At 39.5% G+C, this 27,102-nt stretch overlaps 2 protein-coding genes across 3 annotated transcripts in view; one reads left to right on the top strand and one right to left on the bottom strand.

The window, feature by feature from the left end:
* The window catches only part of LOC143292018 (rap1 GTPase-GDP dissociation stimulator 1-B-like), an 84,168-nt gene extending 74,541 nt beyond the window's left edge, over positions 1–9,627 (top strand). The window contains exons 13-17 of one of the 2 annotated variants that reach the window (XM_076602182.1): positions 959–1,135; positions 2,237–2,365; positions 5,246–5,317; positions 7,401–7,533; positions 8,411–9,627. In XM_076602182.1, the coding sequence (XP_076458297.1) occupies positions 959–1,135; positions 2,237–2,365; positions 5,246–5,317; positions 7,401–7,533; positions 8,411–8,414 (515 nt within the window). In that variant the 3' untranslated portion in view covers positions 8,415–9,627. The remainder of the gene's footprint in view (positions 1–958; positions 1,136–2,236; positions 2,366–5,245; positions 5,318–7,400; positions 7,534–8,410) is intronic. The other variant, XM_076602184.1, reaches the window with a different exon arrangement.
* An 11,333-nt stretch (positions 9,628–20,960) lies between these two features.
* LOC143292250 (zinc finger MIZ domain-containing protein 2-like) overlaps positions 20,961–27,102 on the bottom strand; it is an 87,425-nt gene continuing 81,283 nt past the window's right edge. Inside the window, 2 exon segments of the mRNA XM_076602438.1 lie at positions 20,961–25,287; positions 26,830–27,102. The exon segment at positions 26,830–27,102 is cut by the window's right edge and continues 77 nt beyond it. Of these exon segments, the coding sequence (XP_076458553.1) occupies positions 25,168–25,287; positions 26,830–27,102 (393 nt within the window). The 3' untranslated portion in view covers positions 20,961–25,167.

Genomic DNA, 27,102 nt, shown 5'->3' with positions numbered 1-27,102 from the left:
AAAACAAAACTTGATGTTACACAGTCTACTTTCTCTGTTTAAGTCAAGTTAGGACAATAAAACAAAACTTGATGTTACACAGTCTACTTTCTCTGTTTAAGTCAAGTTAGGACAATAAAACAAAACTTGATGTTACACAGTCTACTTCTCTGTTTTAGTCAAGTCAGGACAATAAAACAAAACTTGATGTTACACAGTCTATTTTCTCTGTTTAAGTCAAGTTAGGACAATAAAACAAAACTTGATGTTACACAGTCTACTTTCTCTGTTTAAGTCAAGTTAGGACAATAAAACAAAACTTGATGTTACACAGTCTATTTTCTCTGTTTAAGTCAAGTTAGGACAATAAAACAAAACTTGATGTTACACAGTCTACTTTCTCAGTTTTAGTCAAGTTAGGACAATAAAACAAAACTTGATGTTACACAGTCTATTTTCTCTGTTTTAGTCAAGTTAGGACAATAAAATATAACTAGATGTTATACAGTCTATTTTCTCTGTTTAAGTCAAGTTAGGACAATAAAACAAAACTTGATGTTACACAGTCTGTTTTCTTGTTTTGGTAGAGTTAGGAAAACATTATGAAACTGGGAGTTACGTAGTTTATTTTGTCTGTTTTTTGCCGAGTTTGGAAAAATAAGAACATGATATTACACAGTCTTATTTTCTTGTTTTGGCAGAGTTAGGAAAACATGACAAAAGTTTATCTGAACTCACTGTTCTGTCTTATTTTTGTTGTTGATGTTTTGTTGGGGTTTTTTTAATATATAAACTTAGGGTAGGCTCTCAAGGCTTTATCAGCATGTTGGGTTTATGCAAAGATCAGGCACTGCCTTTTGTTTTTTCTTCCTAACAACAGATGTGATGTAGATTATAATCATATGGATCTGTCTGCACACTCTTGACACCTCCCTTGAAACTGAAAGGGAAACTGAGACTTTGGTTGTTTGGTCTGCAGGTGAGGCGACACGGCTGATGGCATGGACGATCAAGAACAGCAAGACGTTGCAGGTGATACGCAACATGGTGCGTGCGGAGGGCATGCAGCACCTGGTCACCATGGCAACCTCCGAGCACATGGTCATGCAGAACGAGGCCCTGATTGCCCTCAACCTGGTGGCCTCCACCGTCCTGGGTCAGTGCTCTCTGTCCTTGTCGTCCTCAGTCTGTCCTCGTCATCGTCATTGTCCTTTGTGGGTTCGTACCCACTTTTGCCCTTTCTCCCAAGTTTGACTGGAAAATGAAACTGAACATCTAGCCATTCAGATGAGATGATAAACTGAGGTCCCATTTGCAGCATGCACCTCGTGGTCTGAAAAAGAACCCATGGCAACGAGAGTGTTGTCCTCTGGCAAAATTCTGGAGAAGAAATCCACTCTGATAGGTACACAAATATGTAAGCATGCACTCAAGGCTTGACTAAGTGCATTTGGTTATACTGCTGGTCAGGCATCTGCCTAGCAGATGTGGTGTAGCATATATGGAATTTTCCGAACGCAGTGACGCCTCCTTGAGAAACTGAAACTCTGTCATCATTATAGCCATTGAAGGCTATGTTTTGTCCATCAGTCTGTCTCACTCTGGCTCAAAGACTGTGTCTGAAGTGCAGTGGTCATGTTTTGTTGTCCCCCAGGAGAAGCAGCACTGCCAGTCATCTGTGTTCTGTCTCTGTCAGTCTCTCTTTTTTTTCTTATGCCCATCATTCGTTCGTTTATTTATTTATTTGTATTTGTTGTTGTATTTGTATTTCTTTTTATCACAACAGATTTCTCTGTGTGAAATTCGGGCTGCTCTCCTCAGGGAGAGTGCGTCGCTACACTACAGCGCCACCCGTTTTTTTGTATTTTTTCCTGCATGTAGTTTTATTTGTTTTTCCTATTGAAGTGGATTTTCCTACAGAATTTTGCCAGAAAGAACCCGTTTCGTTGCCATGGGTTCTTTTACGTGCGCCAAGTGCATGCTGCACATGGGACCTCAGTTTATCGTCTCATCCGAATGACTAGCGTCCAGACCACCATTCAAGATCTAGTGGAGGGGGAGAAAATATTGGCGGCTGAGCCGTGATTTGAACCAGCGCGCTCAGATTGTCTCGCTTCCTAGGTGGACGCGTTACCTCTAGGCCATCACTCCACTTATAGTCTGTTCATCCAAGATGATGATGTTAGACTGAGCCCATCATTCTGTCTTAAAGACTGTGTTTGAAGTGCAGTGGTGGTTCTGTTTCGTTTTCTTCCAGGAGAAGCAGCGGTGTCTCTGAAGGAAGCGGATCTGGCGGGAACGGTGCTGAAAATCCTCAAGAACGATGAAACCAAGCCAGAGTTGTTGTGCAATACGCTGGCGCTTATACGCACGATGGGGACAGCAGGTACAATCATTCCGCATGTGTGTTTTTTTTATTCCTGGTAAAAGATAGCATGAGTCTTTGGGGGATCAGGGGGGGGTTGGGTCACTTTGTTTAGGAATGCCTGACATTGGTGGCGGAAGGTATGGGTTAACTAGTTCTCCTGTTAGATTGTCACGTCAGGCTGTGCTTCCTACACTGATTGTTAGATGTGTGTTTGTGGTTTGTCTGTTTTTTTTGTTTTTTTTTCTCCTCACTGTTCAGATCTGCAGTCATGACTGCTGCTGTCTGCTGGATGTCAGAAAATGTTTTGAAGGACCAGCCATCAGGAGAAGTTCTTAACTCTGTCAGGACATGTTACAGAGAAATTTCCAGCCTTGTACAGAGAGAGCTGATTCAGTTCTGTCTTTTTTTTTTCTTTTTTTTTTTTTTCAAGATTTCTGAGAAATATTGCAAGTATTCAAAGCTAAATGAAGGCGTGTGCACACAGACACACAGACACACACACACACACAACACAACACAACACAACACAACACCACACAACACCACACCACACCACACACACACCACACACACACACAACACAACACAACACAACACAACGCACACCACACCACACCACACACAAACACACACACACACACACACACACACACACACGACCTGTCCTGAAGGAGCGAGCCAAGTGAAGAAAACAAAGTGACTGACTTGGGACGGAGTCTGTCCTCAGAAAAACAACCCACCCTGTCTTACAGAGGTCTTATGTTGTTCACATCTGATGATGATATAGATATTTATATAGTGCTTATCCTCGGTCGGAGACTGAGCTCTAAGTGCTTTATAAACTCGGTGTCATTTTGCACAACAGGCTGCCTACCTGGGCAAGACCCGTCTGATGGCTGTCATTGAGCGCTCATCATTCGTTTCCTGTGTCATTCAGTCAGATTTCAGGCACACACACACACACACTCAGACAAACATGCAACATCTTACATGTACGACCATCTGGCAGCACACATAGCCTGTGTGTCCATCAGCCCATGTCATCAGTGATGGGAATACATGCCCTGGAGATGGACCACTTTCTCAGGCTTTTTTGCTTTCTCTCCAATGGGGAGTGGTGGCCTAGTGGTCACGTGCCTGACTTGGAAGGGAGTGTGCATGGGTTCGAATCCCTTATGCGGACCAGGTTGTTTGTTTTTACTCTCCCCACCCCCCCTTTCACTGGACCTTGAACGGTGGTCTTGGTGCTACTTTGATGAACTGAGGTCTTGCGTGCAGATTGTACTTACCGCATGTAAAAGAACTCTCAATCTTTTTTCCCTTTTTTTTGGGGGGGGTGGGGGGTTTGTTATAGGAAATTATTCAAATATTAAACACAATATCAGTATTTTTACTCTGAATAAAACAAAGGCACATAATTTCTAACCATTCAATGCCTTATGTCTTGAAAAAGTTACAGTAGTTAGTCCTTAGGCAATATTTATCTTCTCTTTGTGTCACTGATTGTTCCAGTGCAGTTTAGAGAACTGATAGTTGTGACAGGCTTCACCAACAGCAGATGAAATCGTGAAAATTTATGTGGTCTCAGCTGGCAGTGTGTATTTTATAATAACAACTCAGTTCTGTGTCTCATGTGATATTGCACAACTGTGAAGGCATAGTTGTGGAGACCAGTTTTGTTTTGTTTTTTTCTATGCAATATGGTCCATACAGTGAATACACGTCAGTTTTATTTGGCTTAGTAGGAGAGAAATTTTTTCTTCTCCTTTCTTATCATCTCATTCTCCTGAATTTCATTTCAGCTGTTTTCCATTCACTTTTTTTTTTTTTTTTTTTTCATCAGAATTCTTTTTGTGACAAAGAAAAAAAAAAAGAAAAAGAGAAGATGATACACCATTTTACTTAGATGTAGTTCATGATATTGACAACACTTACTCTCCTTGTTAGAACTTCCAGTGTTGTAGATGATTAGATGCCGTGTCCCAACTTGCCGCCACAAAAGCCAGTCGCTGTTAGCGCACTCACTCCCTGTTTGCCCCCCCCCCACTGGCACACTCTGTTCTGGCCTGTTTCCTCCTGCCATGCTTCAGTGCATTTATCTCCGAACCCTCAACCCCTTGTGTTCATCTTCAGGACGCCTCTCTCGCTCTGTCAAGCAGCGCACTTGTGGTGGGGGAGGTGGTTTGTTGCCAGGAATGGATAACACTCTGAAGTAAATTTTATTCAAGAAGTTGACAGCAAGAAAGAAAGTTGATGAAATCAATTGTGCAGTTTATTGAGACTTTTTTTTTTTTTTTTTTTTTTTTTTTTTAATGTGACCATGAGATTTTGTGTTAGGAGAAACTTAAGATATGTGATATGATGTTTGTGTGTTGGTGTGTGTGGGTGGTGTTCTGTATGTGTGTGTTTGTGTATCCGTGCGTGTGTGTGTGTGTGTGTGTGTGAATATGTACTCATACATGATAAAAATGTTCGCATTTGCTGTACACATTTTTAAAAGAAAAATTTGTCCATTCATTGTAAGCTATGTTAAGTTCTCCTCAATGTCTGATTACTTCTGTGTTGACTCTCAGATGATTGAACGTCTGGTTCTGCTCTTTCTCCACACTATTTTGTGGACACCGTCACACATTTGGGCACTGATTGTGATGTATCTATATGCCAATTAATTCTTCCTTGATTTAAAAAAAAAAAAGTCTGTAATAGGACACCTTAATTGCCATGACAGCAAAAAAAAAAAAAAAAAAAAAAAAAAAAATCCAGCTCTTGGGCTGAAGTTCCATCGTTAACTTTGTGCATTGTCAGTGTAATTAGCTTTGTCTCTGTTTCACATTGACGTTGATATGTCTACACAGTGAGACTGACCCGTTTTTCTTTTCTGCTGTGTTGCCGTTGCAGCCTCCCCCAACACCTCTCCCTCCCTCCCCTGCAGTCTCCTCGCCTGTGCCGGCCTCATGCCAGACACACTCAGTAGGTTACCTCCCTTACTTCCCTTGTTTTTTGTCCCCCCTCCTCCCTCCCCCACCTCCTACCCTCGTTTTGCCTCTTGATGGTGGTGACATGTGTTCAGCGTTTCAGTTCCGTAGTTGGTTTAGACACTTGTATGTGTATGTATGTGTGGTGATCCTCCTCAAGTCCAATCTGCCCACCCCTTGCCCCCTTACCCCCCCTCCCCCCCGCCACCCTCGTTGTTTTCAGTGGTTATATTTTGGTCCTTGTTCTTCTGTCTTCGGTTTCCCCTTATTCCACCCACCCAGTGTTTTGATTTATTCATGTTGGTGACATTCCCTTTGGGTGTTCGTTTTTGTAGATTCTTGTGGAAATCATATTCTTTGTTGTTACGATGTCAGTTGCGTTGAAGTTGTAGTGACTGGTTCTTCCTACACAGTATTTGCCCCCTTCTCCTCCTCTGTCTCACCCGTTTCATGGAAACGAAATCATTGAAAAGTCCATTGTTGATTTATGCTCAGAACTCTCCACCTTTTTAAAAATTTTTTTTATTAAAGTTACGAAGCTCACTGAGACATGATCATGAGTAGGCATCTATGGATAAATTTCATTCCTTTTTTTTTTTTTTTTTCTTTTTCTTCTTTTGCTTGATTGTGTTTGCTGAGCTTTCTTTGTGATCTACATTACGTTCTTGTTGTTGCCAATACAATCTTGATTTTGCTATCATTATGAGAAATAAATTGGAGTTTTTTGTGGGGGGTTTTTGTTGTTGTTTTTTTCAAGGTGTATCATTCTAGTTTCCCCAGTATCGATGCAAAAGGTATGCATGTAGTTCATGAAATTTCTTTTTTTAAAATTTTTTTTTATTGCATGTTGTGTACTCTTGTAGAAAAAAAAAGAACAGTGTGACTCAGAAAATCTGCATTATATACAAGACGATCCAAATGGATTGGAAGCGTTTTTCTGCTTCGTTGTGTTGCTTTGCACAGGGCAATGTGTTTCTTTCCTGTTCACCGTGCTGTGTTCGCCCTTTACTTTTCTATGTGCTGGCTTTTTAAAGCACGCTTGGTGGAAAGCTTTTATTTCTCCCCCTGTATATATATATATATATATTTTTTTTTTTTTTTTTTCAATTGTACTATCTAGATTATACACAGAACTGATGTTCATATTGAAGAAGTTATTTCCATTCCGATAGATGATGAGCAGTGATATCAAATGTGGGACTGTAAGGTTAAAGCAGCTTCTCAGGCAGAGTTTGTTTTCTGATTTCTTTGAAAAGGATTAAATGTCTGTCTGGTTAGTATGATTGTTTGCTGATGATTGTTTGCTGATGATGAAATGAGTAGTTGTTATTAGGTTGTTGTTTTTTTTAATTGTTGAAAGGACTGACTGGGTAAAAGCATATCATAGAGCTGTTAACTGCTTGATTGCTGCATTGTGACAAAACTGTCGTATCAGTTACTGTATCAGGAAAGTGGAGGGCATGAGGAGTGATTTTACTTGTTGGAAATGTATGGTAAACACATCAGAGAGTAACAGTGCACTGAATGGTTTTTTTTGGTTTTTTTTTTCCTTCTGGTTGATAGTGAGTTAATAACACTGATAGCCCTTATTGACCACTGCTTGGCTTATCAGGAAGAAATCATGTTCCACTGATTTTTTTTTTTCATATATGGTAATATCTTCACCATGTTATACAGCTGTCTTAGGGCCGAGGATGAGTTTCAGTGGATTAATAAAAACACATCTTGTGAATGAAATACAGTAACACAGAAATGCTACATTGGCCAGAAGTTTTTGTAAATGTTTGAATAATGTCATGAGGTGTGACTGCAGAAGACGAACTTAAACAGATAGATAGCTAAACCCCACATTGTGAAAATATGGTAAGAACCAGACAATCTGATGCTTATAGAAGCTGTAGAGAAAGAAAAGTTTGGATAAAGTATATTATTTTTATCAAAAGACACAGCAGCTAGCTTGATCCAGTCATAGTACTTTGTTGTGCATATTCCAAGATGATTCTGTCTTCCTGCTGTTGAGATGGATCTGATCCTTTTTGCCCTACCTGCACTTGAGAGGCTGTGTGTGTGATGGGCAGACGGTCTCCGACAGGACCTGGTCACTAGCGGGGTGCTGGACGTGATCCGTACCCTCAGCAAGGAGCATGCCCACCAAGGGGTCAAGGACAATGCTGCCAGCGCCTTGACCTCATTGGAGGATCAGATGAACAGGTGATCACCTGCACTGCTTCTTTTGTGCAAAAAGCCAGAAATTTATGTCAGGTGTGAATAGGTTTCTTGTTTCCTGAGTTCAGGGTCTTACACTACGGAGAGAGAAGGGAGGAAAAGGGAAGAAAGAAAAACCACTGAGGAAGAAAATTGCACTCTCCGTGCACAAGAATGAGTGAAAGGTTTGTATCTAAGTATGTGCAGATGCGTGTTTGTGTGTGTATTAACAGATTAAGTGAACAGCATGTCAAAGCAGACTTAATTTTATGCATGCTGGAGCTGTGGTGTTAAACGTTCCAGCTTGAAGAAACTTTAAGGTGTGTTTTTTAGGGGGGGAGGGGGGGGGTGTTTTTTATTTAAAAAAATTTTTTTTTTTAAATCTTATTTCAATCATTCATGCCTCTGCACTGAATGTACTGCTTCTTTTCTGAGTAATGAACAGTGACTGTATGCAGGGTAACATGAGTTAAAGAACACCAGATGATGGCAAACAGTTGGAGAGCTAGGACTTGCAATACTGTTTTTCTCAACCGTTTGTAAATCAGAGTTTGCTTCTGCTTTTCTGACATTATAAAAAGAGTATTTTAAAGACATGTATGGTGATGTTGATGGCTCATTATGCACACAGAACCAAAAGTCTTTACAGAAACTAAACTCTGTCTATCTAATGACAATAGGACAATCTTAGATTGACTAAAACAGACATTCTAGATGTTTCTGTTGGTAAGTTTGTGTTTGGTGCAGTCAGGATGTGTAATCCTGTTTTTCTCTGCAGGGACCAAACATTTTGTTGTGTCGCGTTGACTTTGTTTTATCCACAGATATCTGTGTGTGTGTGTGTGTGTGTGTGTGTGTCCATGCGTGTGTGTGTTTGAAACAGATGACCAGCTTGCTGATACGCACAGGGAAAACCCGGCAGAGTGAAACAAGTGCTTGGCTGAGTTCAGCGGTGACATTTTGATTCTACTCAAAGAGGCCACCCCACCCCACCCTACCCTTGCATCAGAAATCTCCTCAGTGTATCATCATATGCATAATATCGCTATATAGAGTGAGGACAATCCTTTTTTTTCCGGTTTTTTTTTTTTTTTTTTTTCTCTTTTGTTTGTTTTGTACGGCTGTATTGATAATGGTTGGGTGTGCATCAGACATTCCATGGTGGTCCTCCTCATGTCCCAGCACCCAGTGCTCCCTCTCCCACCACTGACAGCACAGCCAGTCATTCCTTCAGTCATAGTACTGTCTCACTCAGGTGTTTTGAGTTTTGGATTCCATCGTGTCCTTCCTGCTGGGGACAAGGGACCAGCACCGACACTGTTAAAAACAGATCATCTTCATCAGCATCATCGTCGTCGTCATCGTAGCCCTGTCTTCTTCCTTGAGCTGTGGGAGTATGTACAGCAGTGACATGTCACCATCGGTTCTTTTTCACTGGATCTCAACTTCCTCTGTAAGAAAAAAAGCCATAAAGCCATGAGTAGGTAGATAGAGTTAGTTCCTGTGCTAAGTATGTAGCTTTTGTGATTTCTGTTTAAAAAAAAAAAAAAAAAAAAAAAAAAAATGTTGATGAAGAAGAGAACAGAGTTAGAACAGCAGCATATTTGCACAGGTAAGAGAACTGGAAGGTTACCAAAGATGTGACTGTGGAAAGTTAGGGGATCAAATACAGGCTTTTTTCAGTTTTTGCATGTAAACAAGATGCAGCTTGATTATGATGGTTTTGTTTGATCAGCTGAAGTTTTGTGAAGATGGGGTGGTTATTTTGGTTTTGTTTAATTAGCGGAAGTTTTGTGAGGATGGGGTGGTTAATTTGGTTTTGTTTAATTAGCTGAAGTTTTGTGAGGATGGGGTGGTTAATTTGGTTTTGTTTAACTAGCTGAAGTTTTGTGAGGATGGGGTGGTTATTTTGGTTTTGTTTAATTAGCTGAAGTTTTGTGAGGATGGGGTGGTTATTTTGGTTTTGTTTAATTAGCTGAAGTTTTGTGAGGATGGGGTGGTTATTTTGGTTTTGTTTAATTAGCTGACGTTTTGTGAGGATGGGGTGGTTATTTTGGTTTTGTTTAACTAGCTGAAGTTTTGTGAAGATTGGGTGGTTATTTTGGTTTTGTTTGATCAGCTGAAGTTTTGTGAAGATGGGGTGGTTAAGTTGGTTTTGTTTAATTAGCTGAAGTTTTGTGAGGATGGGGTGGTTATTTTGGTTTTGTTTAATTAGCTGAAGTTTTGTGAGGATGGGGTGGTTATTTTGGTTTTGTTTAATTAGCTGACGTTTTGTGAGGATGGGGTGGTTATTTTGGTTTTGTTTAATTAGCTGACGTTTTGTGAGGATGGGGTGGTTATTTTGGTTTTGTTTAATTAGCTGAAGTTTTGTGAGGATGGGGTGGTTATTTTGGTTTTGTTTAATTAGCTGACGTTTTGTGAGGATGGGGTGGTTATTTTGGTTTTGTTTAATTAGCGGAAGTTTTGTGAAGATGGGGTGGTTATTTTGGTTTTGTTTAATTAGCTGAAGTTTTGTGAGGATGGGGTGGTTATTTTGGTTTTGTTTAATTAGCGGAAGTTTTGTGAAGATGGGGTGGTTATTTTGGTTTTGTTTAATTAGCGGAAGTTTTGTGAGGATGGGGTGGTTAATTTGGTTTTGTTTAATTAGCTGACGTTTTGTGAGGATGGGGTGGTTAATTTGGTTTTGTTTAATTAGCTGACGTTTTGTGAAGATGGGGTGGTTATTTTGGTTTTGTTTAATTAGCTGAAGTTTTGTGAGGATGGGGTGGTTATTTTGGTTTTGTTTAATTAGCTGACGTTTTGTGAAGATGGGTGTAGCCCTGAGGCTAGGAACCCTGACCTCCTCACTCAGAGTCTTTGTCACTTTTTGATTGAAGCGAGGTCTTTGTTCAGACCACATCCATGTCAGTGAAATCAGCAACAGCAGCACACATCCACACTGCTGTTCTAAATGATCAGCTTGGCTTTTATTGTAAGCCGCTTTGTTGAAATGTTTCATTTTGTGGCGAACAGTTGAAAAATCAAACGCTCTCAAACATTGTTTTGTGTATTATGTACAGTTTAAAAAACTAAAAAAAACATTGAGCCAAGTAAAAATATGAAAAAAAAGCTAGAAATGTTTGTCCTACTGCTGTTACATTGGAAGGATTTTTGTTGTTTATTTTTTTGTGTAAGTGTGTGTGTGGTCAGGTTTCATTTATCATTCCTGTGCAAACTGCTCTTACTGCGACGGAAGCATGCAAGCACATCAGTCATTCCTTTGAACATGATAATAAGCTATGTTCAGTTATTACGCAGTTCTTTAATGTAATACCCTAATATAGTTAGTACCATACATCATCATTATCTCTAATCGTGCCTCCTTCTTATTGACATTACTCGCATCTTTGACACTGCTCGCATCATTGACACATACTGGCACCATACTTTCCTCAGTGCATACTGTGGTAAGGCATATTCTGGTCACTCACAAAACCCAGTCGATGACACAGTCCTTCTGACCACGCACTAACCCCCACCCCACAGTTTTTCTGTACTTGAGTTGTACTGCAGCTAGTCAGTTGCGACAGACGAAGATCAGAAAAACATGGTGCATCATTCTTTGTTCATAGTGTACCATCACATCATACCTCAGTGGTGTTGTTCAGCAAAGCTGTCAGTGACTTCCAGTTACACGTCACACGTACCCATTCTCCATAATTTTATGTCAGGAGGAAGATAACGCCCACACCACAACAGTATTTGTAAAGGGACCATGGCGTGTTTGGGCTTTTTTATTTTTTCTCCAAGCATTGTACCACAACTTGAGCTGTTTTTGAAAGCTGTTTTCTGTTTCCAGCCTTTATGCCAAGTGTGTGTTGTGCTCTTTTCATGCTTGTTTACACTTACCGTCTTTTGGCAAGGGGTGGGCAAACAAGAACTTAGCTGCTTTGCACTTAACTACGCACTGGCACCAAAAATCAGATTGTGTGAAAGCTGCGTTGACCAAAAAATGAATGATGAATTGTCAGACACCAGCTGCAAAATATAGTGTCGTGTACACTTGCCATGATGACGGTGTATGCAGCTGGATCTGTGTGTGGTTGATGGTCTGGATCATGCTGAGAAGATGCTGGTTTGTGCTTGATATATGCTTTGTTTCTGCTAACTTACTGTGTGTGAGTAACAGTTCAATCATGTTAATTCTGCAGTGATATCATTTGGGGTTATGTAGTGTATGTGTGTGTGTGAGTGTGTGTGTGTGTGTGTGTGTGCGCGCGCGTGTACACTGTATTGTTCATGGCTGACGTTGGTATGCAAGTGCAATTCTAGAAAAAAAAGGAAAGGTTATACTCATGATGTATGCTTTTTTTCTCTGTGTGTTTTATTGAATGTGTGTGTGTGTGTGTGTGTGTGTCTTGTCTGTCTGTCTGTCTGCATATGTGTGCTTGTGTGTGTTCATTTATTCTTTCATGCATGCGTGAATGTGTGTATATGTGTGAACATGAAAGAGGATACTATTACTAACAGACTGAATTTTATGAAATAACAGTTTTTGTTTGTTTGTTCTTATTATCTGTGTCTGTGTCGTGGATGTGAAGCCAGTGGTTCAGTTCCTGTTTTGATCAGTTGTTGAGCTCACTGTCAAGGCTTTACAGTGTGAACCAGAACCTTTCTCAAAAATCAGCTCACTGTATGGAATTGTTTTTGCATTTTTTTTTTTTTTTTTTTTTTTTTTTTTTGCTGTTGTGTTTTCAATAATGAATTCTTGCCTTACTGATTACTTACGAAACATGTCCATCTCAATGGATTAGTTGCCTGATGCTTAATGCTAGCCTTTATCTTGATTTTCTAATTGATTTTTAATCGTGTATAGACACATAATTGATGCCATTATTGTGTGGGAGTTCAGAGTACTATAAAATGTATCACAAACGTATCATTTCCTGACAGGATTTATGAACATCAGGTCCGTAGAATTGTGTGTAAGGCCTATAGCATGTTTCAGTGTGTTGTGATCTGTGCATTATTCATTAAATACAAAATGATAAGTAATAATATTGTACAAATACTCTGATTGTGATACATGTTTCCTTCAGTCAAGTTGATGCTTTCTGATCACTGTGTGATGGAGAGTGTGATACGACTATTCGCACATCTCAACTGTGCCAAATTCTTGAGGCAAGCCGTTGTGGTTTTGGGTGTTCTTAAAACCCAGTCAGCACATGCTTATAATATGTTGGCTGGAAACTTGATGCACATTTTTTGCCTATCTCATAGTTCGTATTTGATGGCCGTTTCCATCATTGTGTCTGTTGTTGTGCACTGTTTTTGCAATAGACTTACCAGTGTTTGGCTGTGACTGTTTGGTTTTTTTTCAATGGACTTTCTTTGAAAAAAAGTCAACAAAGTAATAAACATAATCATGTGATTGCAAGCATTCAGTTTTGTTCCCAGTATTGATCTGTTGCGGCTTGATAAGTTTGACTGTTATACCCAAGGAAATTGAAATCGATATGAACATGTAGTCACTGATGCTAGCTGACACATACTTGTTACCGTTAAACAGTCTGTATTGTTGGAAGTTTAAAAAAAAAAAAAAAAAAATTGAATGTCTTCAGAACATTTTCCCCTGTGTGCAATGAATGAAACTTAATGTTTGTCAGAGTGAAATAGCCTTCAGTCCTACAATGCTTTTGTATGTGGCATATAAACTGTTTTTATTTGCGTGCTTTGGAGCATCACCATATATACAGCTGGAAAGAACAAAAGGCCAGAATAAAAAAAAAAAGTGGGTTCCTTGCAGAATGTTCAACTAAGAAAAGTACTGTGTTATGAGGACAGTGTGGAAAGGGATCACAACAATAATACGAATGATTAAGGAATGATGGTATCAGATCTGAAAAAAAAATTTTTTTGGAAACATTTTTTTTTTTTTTTTACATGTGATGCATTTGCCATGAAAAAAAGTCTGTTTTTGTGCTTGATTTGTTGGTAAAGGATTGTAATGGTTTGGGTTTTGTTTTTGTGAGGTTGATTTGCATGTGATGTGGGTTAGTGTGTGTATGTTTGACTCTATATGTGCGAGACTGTGTAAATGTGTGTGAGTGTGATTGTATTGTTTGTAAGCGTATGTGCTCATGTCCCCTTTCAAGCACAAGCCTAATATTTACCGGGTACCCTTGTTTTTGATATGGAAGGAGAAAAAAGTAACTGGAAATATTAGTGCTTTCAGCACTACCCATCATTGACAATGATAGTAGCTGGTCCCTCACGTCTGAAAATTACTGAGAAAGGTTGTCTGCACTTCCTTGCAGACCTAAAAGTATGATTCTTGACACACAAGCCCTGGAACACACGTTGCTGATGAAGGTTTGAATCAGAGACGCTGTGCTTCCATCATTATTCATCATCAGCATGGTTATCTCTCAGGAACAGAGGATGACGATGCATTGTGTCATCATTGGTGGACGTGTTTATATGGCTTCGTAGGCCAAAGTCTGAAACTTGCATGCGGTTGTAGGTGGGGCATGGGACACCAGCAGGCAGAACAGGTGCTGACTTAGGAGTCTACACTCCTGCCGTTATTATTTATAGAGTTAAGCACTGTAATCAGTGATGCCTTGGGTTGTTTCTTGTGTGTTTGATGCTGAGAGAGGGAACTTGACATTTTGACTTTCTTTATAAATATGGGCATGTTTTTGTTCTCAGCCCTGGTATTGGTGTTGTCTGCTTTTGCTGCCTTTCTTTTCCATCCCCCTTTCTTTTTTCAAGCAAGCCTTGACACGTTTTTTCTCTTTTTCTGCAGTCTGTGATGTACTGTGCTTTTTGGCTTTGGTGATTAGATAGTGATTTGTAAACACTGGGATAGGCACTTGATGTCCATTCTGCAGTGTTATTTGCCTGTATGGCCTTTTTTGTACTTTTTCTTTGGCTTTGAAGTATTGTTCTTTCCCCTTTTTTTTTTTTTTTTACAATTTTTTTGTAATCTGAGGATGATACATTAAGCTTAAGCAGAAGGGCTGAAGTCCTCAGCATGGCCTAGTCTTATTCACCCTAAATGGTTAGGATAATGTGTCATGAACTGTTTTGTGGGTTTGTCTTGGTGTGTGTGTGTTGTTGTTGTTTTGTTTTGTTTTGTTTTGTTTGTTTGTTTGTTTGCTTTTTGTTGTTTTTTTGGGGGGTGGGGGTTGTTGTTGTTGTTGTTATGTAGAAACAACAGTTGTGTGTTGATGTGGTTGAGCATTTGTATGGTTTGACAGTCCTGATATGGCACTGTGCTGTCAGTTGGACAATAAGCAACAATTGACAATAAACAGTGGTCTTATGGTCAGGTAATCTAACTGCAACAAATGAATGAATCAGTGAAGAGATGCACCAGCGCTGATGAAAATGATAAAGCAGAATTGTTTAAAGTCATGGAGGCAGGCTGAGGAGTGGCCCACATGGAAGGGGAGGCTATATCTGCTACTTTGTCCTTGCTATGATGGTGGTCCCCATGATTCTGCCAATGCCAGTTTAAGCTTATTTGGGTTTTTTTGTATTTTTTCCCTCTTAAAATTAAATACATGATCTTTGTTTCTTGAGAGTGTGTGTGTGTGAGCGTGTGCGTACATGTGTATGTGTGTGTGTGAAATCTGTTCTGGGTTTCATTTATACAGAAACCAAACCTCATTGTTTGATTAATCATGTGCACATTTGTTAAGTGCTTTTGTTTGCATTTGACACACGATTTTTTTTTTTCCTTAAGATTGGCTCGACAGTTTGAAGCATGTCCTGTGCAGTGAATGCCTGTGTGCTGTTATTACAGTGATTGTTGTCCTATTGCTCATTGTTTTTCCTTGTAAAGATGGGGAAAAAAAGTGGAGAGAGTGGAAATAAAGCTTCTCATTGTTATTATTAAGATAATATTCGGAGGTTTCCCAGTTTTTGAAGGAAAGAATGGAAGACATGAAAGAATGGTGACTGCCTTCTGCGTCTTCTGAGCATCATCATCATCATCTCTCTCTCTCTTGATTTATACAGGCAGCTGACTTTCCGAAGACATGCAAAAGCATTGCACAGAAACAGAGCTTTTCTATTCTAAAAGCAATGGTAATGAAAGGCACACACACACACACATACACATACATACACACAAACACACACACCATGCAAACCCACAAATGACAAATTTACAAAGACGGTTACTTTTTTTTTTTTTTTTTTATCTTTATTTGGATTAAATAATAGTAATGATCACATGTGATGGGGCTCATGTTTAAAAAAAAAAAAAAAAAAAAAAAAAAAAAAAAAAAAAAAGAGAAAAAAAAGTTACTCTAAATATGACAGATGAGCAATGAAACTGTGGTGCCCAGATGATGACAAAAATCTCAACAACAAAGAAACAGATCATGTTTAGTTTATTGTAGTCCTCCTTCTCTCTCTCTCTCTCTCTCTCTCTCTCTCTAGTCTCTCTCTCTCTCTCTCTCTCTCTCCAGTCTCATAGCAAAGGAGCACCAGTTCAATTTTCATTCTATCATAAGCATGTCTGAGACATGATAAATTAATAGCATAGAACACCACATCAATAGAAACATCACATGAATATCCATAGCGATACAAATGTTTCAGTAAATATATATTGAACATGAATCTGTCATCAACATTCACTGGCTAGCACATCCCCGAGCCATTGCAAAAATAAATTACAAGACAGGACCTGAAAACCATGGGATGATAACTTACAATGAAGGTAGAGAGATGTGTACATAGACTTTTCCCAGTCCACAAAATGTAGGAATGAATATCGCACAACACACCTTTAACCTTCCATCAATACAGAAAAGTTGTATTGCATTTTTCGGTGTATGTAGTGTGCTTGGTTCATTTCCAACTCCATGTGTCTATTCCACTGACTGCCATCATACAGAGTTTTTTTTGTTTTTTTTCTATTCACATGAATGAGCACACACATGAATACACACAACACACAAATGCACATGCACACAAACATAACTCATATCCACTTCACATACACACACACACACCACACACACTCATACAAACACACACACACACACACAAACGCACACACACTTACACACACACAGAGGACGGTCCCTGCAGAGATAAACACATTCACCTAAAAAGTATGCACAAAAAATATCCACCAGAAATATGTACCGGCAGCTTCAAAATCCTTCCGTTCCCAGTAAATCTGGACACAATCGGGGGTTATACCCCTTGAAAATGGAATTGGAGAGACCCTATCCCGCGTCATGCAAATAATCACCATGTCCATTGTTTACAGCTGACAATTAACACGATTTGTCAAAAGATATTTACAATGATAATGAAAAAAACAAACAAAAAAAAACAAACGTCCGTTTTATCAGGATAGAAAAAACAAAACCAACACGTCAATATCATTCACTCATGAGCATCGGAAAGGGCAGTTTGTTTTATCTTATAATGTTTGTGCATGCCAATTCATTCAAGCGTATAATACACAAATGCAGAACATTAATACAGATGAAATACAAAAGAACTCTTCGTGTGCTTACACTAAGTTCAGTCTTTATCACCAATGTCTTAATGAGAAAAAAAAAAAAAAAGGAAAAAAACGGAGGCTAAGAAGAAAAATGCAAAGTATTCAAGGCAGCAAGAAGTTTGAGATTTTGAGATCAAGAGAGAATAAGAGTCATTTGATTTGAAGGAGAAAATAAGGAGAATATGTGCAGAATCTACCAAATGCAAAATAATTGTGAGAATGAAAATGAACTTGCAGAGTATACATGGCACCAACTCTTACCAGCTACCAATCAAGTGCACCTCTATGTAAGAACTGAAACAGAGCTCACTGATTGGTGGTGGTATTAGACAATGCAGAATACCATTATCTTTCTTTTGCTCTTGAGAAGGCTTTTATGATGCACAAGATATACACAGAGAACTATGTGTCTGATAGAATCAGAGAGAGAGAGAGAGAGAGAAAGTGTGTGTACATAAGTAAGTTCATGAGAATCAGAGAGAGAGAGAGAGAGAGAGAAAGTGTGTGTGTACATAAGTAAGTTCATGCAGACAGGTAAAACCCAAATGTTGAGTCAGATCCAGACTTTTTCTCCTTTTAAGAAAAAACTACAACAAAACCTGTCACATAAACACATGTCTGTCACTTTACAGCTGATATTTCTAACTTCAGCTTTCATTCGGACAATAGGTGAGGACACTAGCATAAAATACCAAAGTTCTGTATACAACAAAATATATGAAAAAAAATATTCCTGCCACTTCTAACTGAGGATGGTTTGGTTCACTTTGCCCAATTACTTATCCCAAAGCATTGTCAAAGTTAGGAAAATACAGCAGTAAATATAAGTCAGTTCAAACAACTACAGAACTTTCAGAATATGTACACGTCCTGCCTGTCTGTACACACTTTTTTTTCACCAATCTAGATTTATTCAAACTCTCTTTTAAAACATTTTCGAGGAACTCAAATGAAGATAAATAAACAGCAAGAGGGATGTGGCTGTAATATTTCAGGAGAGGGTATATGTGTATCTTCCTCTCAACACTGCCCAAGAAATATACATCAGCAAGCAATCTTTTACGATCTGGTTATAAACACTACAATCTGTGAAAAAATCTGTTTGATAGTAACAAGGCATACATTTTCAAAACATTTCTAAAAGAATCCCCTTTCCAGCAACTGAGTCACAGGATCATAAAGACAAATGGAAACCAACAGCATAAATACATCGCATTTTATAAGAAAATGGGCAAAAGATTTGCCAGACCTATGTCATTATATTAATTAAGCGGTTTTGAGGTAATGCACACCATGCACTTATTTGAAGCAATTGTACATGTACATGCTCTTTGAAGTGATCTTTTTTTCTCATGCTCATTGCCAAATTTTGGATTACACTGTTTCAGAACTTAAGGTCTTGCTCAAAACATTTATCTTGATCTACAAGAGTTATCTGTTGCATAACTGGCTGATTGTAAATACTTGTTACCCCACAAGGAAATATCTGTTAAATCAGAGCGTGCACTACTGAACACCACCAAAGTGAATCAGCAGCAGTACAGGGTCTTTTCTAGTGTGTGGCTTCCTGGCAATCTAACACCAATAGTTCCCTGTGGACCGCCAGCGTTGGGGCTGCGACAGATTAATGTGGGTGTGTCTGTGTATGGTGGACTTGGAATCAGCGGTGTGGGAATAAAGACGCTAAAAACAGTGCAAATGATGGAACAGCAAAAACAAGAGAGAGAGAGAGAGATCGGTCTACTGGCTCTGTGCATGTGAGAGCATGCATAATCTATGTGTGAGTGTGTTTGGCAGAGTCAGGTAATATGATCATACCTTTGTCCCTTAAACCACAGTTCTGTCAATAGCCTCATGTTATTTATAAAGGGTTCAGTGTCTAAATAGTGCTATAGTGGCATAAAGACATTTGAAAACAAGAGAACGCTGGCCATTGAGAAGCGTGAGCGAAGGAAGCAGGGCTCAACTTCTGGAGACGTTTTCCCTTGCAACACCTGTGGGAAGTGCTGCGCATCCAGAATCAGCCTCTTCTCCCATATGAGGACACACACCGACAGATAAGCCTGCCTGCATACTCATCTGTCGGACCGACGGGAGACTCCATCAGTGTTGAAATAAATAACGCATAACTTCAGATGGTAGTAGTAACTAATTCTTCAGTGACAGAGAAAAAGTTGTTGTTGACACAAACCAAAATTCATCACCAAAGCAATACCATGGTCCTCTTCTGCTCTTCACCAGTTCATCCGTATTCATATCATCTGTACTGGCAAGATGAACTTTGCAAATTACATTCATTCCACTCAGATACACAATCATATAAAATCTTTATATTCCACAGATAAAACGACATCAACAACAACAGAGATCAACAGTATTTAAGTATTCTGCTTATGCACCTAGATATTTATTACATTCACAATTTATGAACTATATTTTCTGGAAATACTTTGTAATTCAATGTGTAACTTATTGTCTCAAAATGCAGTCGTATCAAAGTCATGGATCATCTTTCTCAACTCATGAAACACTTCTTTTGATTACTTGTTTGTATAGATCTATTTTTGTATTATTTTCATCCTCATAAATAGATAGCATCCAGCTTGTTTTGGATTTTAAAATACCAGTGGAAAAGAGTTTGAACTGTGTGTAAAAATAAATCATAACAGAAATAAGACAAAGACTAAAGAACAAAACAAACATGTAAAACAATTGTTACATTATTGTACTCTGTCTCTCTATCTCTCACCACGTCATACTCCCATACCTGCATGTGCACACACACACACACACACACACACACACACACACACACACTCATGAAGATCAGATCAACTGTGACAATGGCAATAATATTCATGCTGCATAACACATTGCAAACGAGATAGATATTCAAGACACATCCATTCAGTACAAATCATCACAACAGTATGACTTGGATAATCAGAAGTCTGTGTCCGCAAGTGTTTTCCTCCAGTCCAATTTCATTGCTCAGACATGGAGAAAAAAAAATCAATCAAAACTAAAATAAAACAAAAACTGACATTGATGCAGATTATTCCTGTATATTGATAAATGTAATATATACAACTGTCATGCAGACAGGATATTTAAACAGATCATTCTATAAAACAACAATGTATCAATAAAGTACTGAAAGGGCTCTCTCTCTCTCTCTCTCTCTGTATATAATTATATATATATATGACTGTTTGTGGCAAACATTTTAGAAAATAAATAAACTGATACATAAATAAGCAAAACAAAAAAAATTCTATAGACAAATCATAAATCATTTCAGCAGAAGTATACAGGTAAAAGGGAAGAGCACGCTTTCAATGTATCTTGGCCATGGTTGAAGGAAATCATTTGTTGCTGTTCTGTGTATACACACAGCGTCAGTACAATTTTTCTTATTTCTGTCAAACAGTAAATTGACAAATTATCATACATGACAAGCATCATTCTGCTTCTTGTGCTACCAGCTTTCCAAAGTTCACTGTTCACTGTTTCTGAGGATTTCTGAGGACTATTTTTTTTAATTTTTTTTTTATCTCTCTCAATTCTTGTTCTGTGTCCTGTTTTGTTCTTGGTGTCATTCTCGCTTTATCTATTGGTGTTTTTTTTTGTTGGTTTATTTTTGCTGACATTTGGCCCACATGCATATCAGCAACTCACTTATGATGCGTTGTCTATCATTTAGCGCTTTATAAAAGAAAAAGGGAGTAACAAACGTATTACACAGCATGTTCAGCCTCAGTAAGGCTTCAGTTTCAATATATATATATATATATATATATATATATATATATATATATATATATATATATAGACACATATCTTCTAACTTTAAAGCTCAGTATTACACATATGCAGATATACATATATATATATATATATCTCTTCTAACTTTAAAGCTCAGTCTTACACATATGCAGCTGTGGACAACTAGAATAGGGAAGAAGAAAAAAAGAAAGAAAGAAAGAACAAAAGAAAATGATAACGAAAGAATGAAAAAAGAAAATAAGCCTGCAGCAATCTCAAGATTGCACAGTTGTCAAATCAATCAAGGAATTCACCAGTGAGTACCCACAAACCATCCTCTCACTTTAAAAATTTTTTTTTTTTTTTTATAATGTTCTGTAAACAATGGGCATCTCTACAAACAATATATATATATATATATATAGTAACCATGATTGCTACAACAACTAACAAATCCAACAGACCAACAAAATCCCAACAATAAGTTTTTTTTGCGTGGTAAAAATTAAATCTAAAATGAGGCATCAAACTGAAGAAAACAAAAGTTGTTGTTTGTAAGGCAGAGAGAAACCAACAATCTCTTACTTTGCTGTTGAACCACACCGAGAGAGAACGAGCTTGCCAAAAAGAAAGAGAAGAAAAAAAAGAAAAAGAAAAAAAAAAAAAGCTCACTATCTAAGGAGGTGACAAAACATTTGTGAGTGCAAAAGTGTGCACCTGTTCTATTCCTCTCTCTCTCTCTCTCACACACACACACACACACACACACACACACACACGCACGCACGCACATCCACACACACACACATAATATAATGCTCTGTTTGAGAAACAATTTAAATTCATGTCACAAATTCTGTCTGTTAAAATATTACTTTTTCCTCCCAAGACAAAAAGGTTGTGCTGCCTCTAAATGCCATGGTTGATATGACACAGTATTTAATTCTCTGATAGCTCCCACAGTCTCCTTGCCACAGTTACACTTTTCGATATATCAGCGCTGTGACAATAAATCACCAGAAAATTAAAAATGTCTTCATGCTTGCACTGTGCAAGCCATAATTTTTTTTAGTATTTTTTTTTTGTACAAAATTTCACTGAGCATACTAATATAGTCTCTCTGCCTATTGCACCCACTTCCAGAGAAATAAATCTGATAAATTCATGATTTGAAAATAAATTAATGTAAAGAAGGTAGACTTAAAACTTCTTTTTTTTCTCTCTCTCTCTTTTGTCTTTTTCTTCTTCTTCTCTTCTTCTGTGTTCGTGGGCTGCAACTCCCATGTTCACTCGTATGCATACGAGTGGGCTTTTACGTGTATGACCGTTTTTACCCCGCCATGTAGGCAGCCATACTCCATTTTCGGGGGTGTGCATGCTGGGTATGTTCTCGTTTCCATAACCCACCGAACGCTGGCATGAATTACAGGATCTTTAACGTGCGTATTTGATCTTCTGCTTGCGTATACACACGAAGGGGGTTCAGGCACTAGCAGGTCTGCCCATATGTTGACCTGGGAGATCGTAAAAATCTCCACCCTTCACCCACCAGGCGCCGTCACTGTGATTCGAACCCGGGACCCTCAGATTGACAGTCCAACGCTTTAACCACTCGGCTATTGCGCCCGTCGTTTTTGTCTTTTCATTTCCCACTTTGCTTCATTGTCACGTTTTCACATATATTTCGATCCACACATCCATAAAATTAATTCATAAGATATAATATTCAGCATTTACATGCAAAAACAAACAAAAAAACCCAAACATTTCCACATGAAATAAGGGTACTATTCACAATTTCAACAAAACGGTCCTTTCAAAAAAAAAAAAAAAAAAAAAAAAAAAAAAATCTGCATCAGTATCATGGACTTGCAGTATTGATTGCTGCAATATTATCGGCGCCATATTTTCAATGAATGTTCTGAAGAGGTTAAGGATGGCTTTAATGCAGATATGGAAAATAAAGAACAACTCTTAAAAAAAATGATATCCCACAGTGCCTGCTCCAGAAATGTTTCTCAACATGTTCTGCAGAAGATGGGTGTGTGTGTGTGTGTGTGTGTGTGTGTGTGTGCATGCACATGCACATTGTACATGTGTGCATTTGAGTTTAATCCCGTCTACAAATGTCTCTTTGATTCAATATGCATAGAGTTTTCAGTTTCAGTTTCAGTTTCTCAAGGAGGCTTCACTCTAAAATTCAGACAAATCTGTATATGCTACACATCTGCTCGGCAGATGTCTGAACAGCAGCAGAACCCAATGCTTGAGTGGATCAGAGTGGATTTCTTCCACAGAATTTTGCCCAAAGACAACACTTTTGTTCATTCTCAGTGCGCCAAGTGCATGCTGCACATAGGACCTCGGGTTCATCATCTCATCCAAATGACTACACGCTCAGTTTGATTTTCCAGTCAGACCTGGGAGATAGGGAAAAAGCAGGGAATCAAACCCAAACCCTCACCAACAATGTATTGGTAGAAAAGTATCTTTAACTATCCTGCCACCTTCCTCCTGATGCACAGAAAAAGGATCCCAATAATTTTTTTTTTTTTTTTTTTTCAATAATCATAAGAAAAAAAAAACCCCATCAAACAATGCAGTACCATCTTCTGTGCTATTCTTGTACTTGTTGTATTGGTTTCTGTGTCAATGGCCAAGTCTGTCATATTCCCCCGGTCTCATGTTTCCCGCCTACCCTGCTCACTACTCAATGGCAGAGACATCACTGGAAAAAAAAAAAAAAGAAAAAAAAGGAATCTGCTGATTGTGATAACTCCAAGACAGCTGACTCTCAACATGACTCCTCCAGTATGAGAACAAGAGTCTTAAAACTGATTCAGGTAAAATGAAGAGGTAGAACAGTAAACCATTGTTTTTTTTGTGTGTGTGATGCAGGGCCTGAGAAAGGCAGACAAGTTAATCAACTAACTTATTGAGATTTCTTTTTTTAATTCAAATTCATTAACAAACATGAACTCACTAACTAACCAGCTAATACATGTTTGAAAAAACCAATTCACGGACATTTTTTTTTAATTTGTTGAGAAAACAAATGTCACAATAACTAAACCTGCTTTACTGCTGCTGCCAGGCCGATTCCAACAAACAAAATATCATCCACATGGTCAATGGAAAGCAACTCTGACAAGGCTATTAGCTGCTGCATTGGAAGAGTTGCTTTTCTTTGACTACCAACTTTTCTTTCTTTTGCTCCCCCCTGCCCCATCACCTGCTCCCACCCCCACCCCCTACTCCCCTGAACCTACACCTGTCTGTCTCCATGTGATGGCAATACATATACTAAACACATATGTCACATGGGGAGCAGGTTTGTTTTTCCTGATGTCAGCAGTAGGACAAAATGCCTCCATTTAGTGACCTGCTGGAAAAGTACACATCCGTAAATCCACTTCAGTTCCACAGTAACAATTCTCCACATCATGCCATCCACAGTTTTGCTCTCCACCGTTCAGTCAGCTGTCAGTGGTGTACTGTTCTGATCAAAGTGTCACACACACTAGTGCATCGCTCCAGTATCTACACCACACCATGGACAAGAACTGTTTAATGTGCACCATGAAGTCTTCACACACAAACAACCTCAGAAGAAATGTCTCGCAAAGAGTACAAGATTCTGCTGCTGCCGTCTACCCCATGGCGAAAGACTCTTCAGGATTGCGCCATTGTTTGAGTGATCTGTCACTGAAAGACGGACAGGACTGTTTGGAGCGGGGTGAATACATCACAGGAACCTTGCTACAGCTTGCCGACTGTCATCATGTTTTACTACAAGAGCTCTCCTGTGTCCCACCCGGCTTTGGCAGAAGACACAGTCAGGCGGCTGCCCACCCAGTTTGCCCACTGCATGCCGCTGATTTCCTCTGTGAAAACACTCCATTTTTCTTTGCAGTTGGAGAACTCACTTTTCTGTCCAATGTGAAACAAAACAAAACAAAAAAGAAAAAAAAACAAAACAAAACACGACAACCCCCCTGCCCCCAACCCCCCAAAACCACATATCATCTCACAGTGTTTCACTGGTATGATGTCTGTACTGTCAAGCAACAGCAGTTGTTTATAGAAGGGTACCTATATACCTCTCTTTTTTCTTTTGTTTGACAACAGGTGTTTAGGAAGTCGTCCATGATTGTGAAGTGAATCCCTCAGCCAAGGGCTGGATAACTGTGCTCACACACCCACAGACCTGCAGCAGAAGTGGTCTGAGGAGGAACAGCAGTGCCAGAGTGGCAGCACGGCGTGGGAGACAATGGGAGGAGGCTGGACTGACAGGCAGGAGTACGGTATGGTGTCGCTCACTGAAAAGGTACGACGTACGTACGTAGCTGGGACAAAAAGGAGTGTCATTCAGCGTGATCAAAGAGGCTGAGAATGTCGTCGCTGGGTTCATTGGCACTGCCCGCAGTGTCCTCCGCTCCCAGGTACATGGACAGTTCATTGTCGGACAGGATGTCTTGAAGAAGCTGAAACACAAAACCAACCTTCCTTAACTCTTTCACTGCCAAGTCTCTGAGTGAAAAACCCTCCCCAGTGCCAAATATTTTAGATACAGTGCTCTCAGTCACAGGCTTCGGTTCAAGTCAAAACAACCAAATGGGCTTGTTCTCTTCAAGCTCAGTCAGGATGCAAAGTTAGTTATTGTTGTACTGGCAGGAAACTGGCTGCCCACAGCTGTCAAGCTTTGTTACAACGTGAAAAACGGTCTTGTCAACATGACACTTGATCTTGACTAAAGTCACCTGTGGTGGTATACTGTCAAGTCAACTTAAGTCGCCTATGGTAGTGAAAGAGTTAAAAATGAATTTTTTTTTTTTTTTTAGTTCTTGAGTGATTGTGATACTGTTCATAATGTAATAGGTCTTTGATTCTGTTTATGCAACAGACCAACAGATTCTTTAAAGAAGACATGTTAAAGCATTTGATCCCAATGTATGTGAGAAACCTGGATTCTTTAAAGAGGAAAAAGCCTCAACCTTTAATTCAGTTCCCCAGGAAAGACGAACTGTGTACACCTGCAGTTAACAGCCAGCCATTATCACATATAAAGTTAGGGAAAGTGTCCGTGCTTCCAACAAAGATGGCTGATAACGGGAAAAGAAATGAACTGGACAAAAAGAGAGGCCCTCCAAGGACACAGACCAGCAGGGGACTGAAAAGAGGTCTGATCAAGACACCCTGGAAAATGCTTAGAAACTAACATCACTGATTGTGACAAACATTTTACTGACTACCCAGTACCCTTTTGCCTGCCAGTGGTTGGGTTTGTTTTTTTTTTCCTCTTTTTTTTCTGTTCTACCTCTCTTTTTTTTTTTTTTTAATTCTATTTTGTAATCCCCAAATGCTGAGGAAGAAAAACATAGCAAAAACAACAACAACAACAACACAACCACCAGTCCCACCTACTGACATGCAAATACCAGTATAGAACTCTGAAGCTGTCTATTAATTTTTTCTAGATTTAAATAGATAAACAAATCTTCTTCTTCTGCGTTCGTGGGCTGCAACTCACACGTTCACTCGTATATACGTGAGTGGGCTTTTACGTGTATGACCGTTTTTACCCTGCCATATAGGCAGCCATACTCCGCTTTCGGTGATGTGCATGCTGGGTATGTTCTTGTTTCCATAACCCACCGAACGCTGACATGGATTACAGGATCTTTAACGTGCGTATTTGATTTTCTGCTTGCGTATACACACGAAGGGGGTTCAGGCACTAGCAGTTCACTAGCAGGTCTGTACATATGTTGTCCTGGGAGATCGTAAAAATCTCCACCCTTTACCCACCAGGCGCCATCACCGTGATTCGAACCCGGGACCACCAGATTGAAAGTCCAACGCTTTAACCATTCAGCTATTGCGCCCGTCTAAACAAATCATCAACTTCATTCTATCCAACCAGAAAATCCTAAGAATGCAACCCAACCTCCCCCCTCCCCCGACCCCCCCACACACACACTCCCCCAAGCCTCCCCCAACCCACTTTCCCTCCCCCCAACACTCACATCCAGGCCATTGGTGCTGGAATCCCCATTCAGCAGACTGGAATCGAAGGCCAGATCAGGGGGGATCCCGATCTCTGACGCCGTGGAACTGGAACTGCCCGGCGCCGAGATGGAGGGGCCGACGGAAGCGGGTCCAGGGGTGGGCTGCGAGGAGAGGGAACCGTTTTGCTGCTGGGGAGTGGGGGGACCTCCAGGGGCCGTGGATGGGGTGAGGGGGCCCGGCAGGCTCGGCGGTCGCCCTGCCGCTGCTGCTGCTGCTGCCGCCATGGTCAT

This window comes from Babylonia areolata, chromosome 18, assembly GCF_041734735.1.
Source record: "Babylonia areolata isolate BAREFJ2019XMU chromosome 18, ASM4173473v1, whole genome shotgun sequence".
In the NCBI taxonomy this organism is placed as follows: domain Eukaryota; kingdom Metazoa; phylum Mollusca; class Gastropoda; order Neogastropoda; family Buccinidae; genus Babylonia; species Babylonia areolata.
Note: the sequence above shows the minus strand (reverse complement) of the source record. Positions and strands in the feature narration are given on the sequence as shown.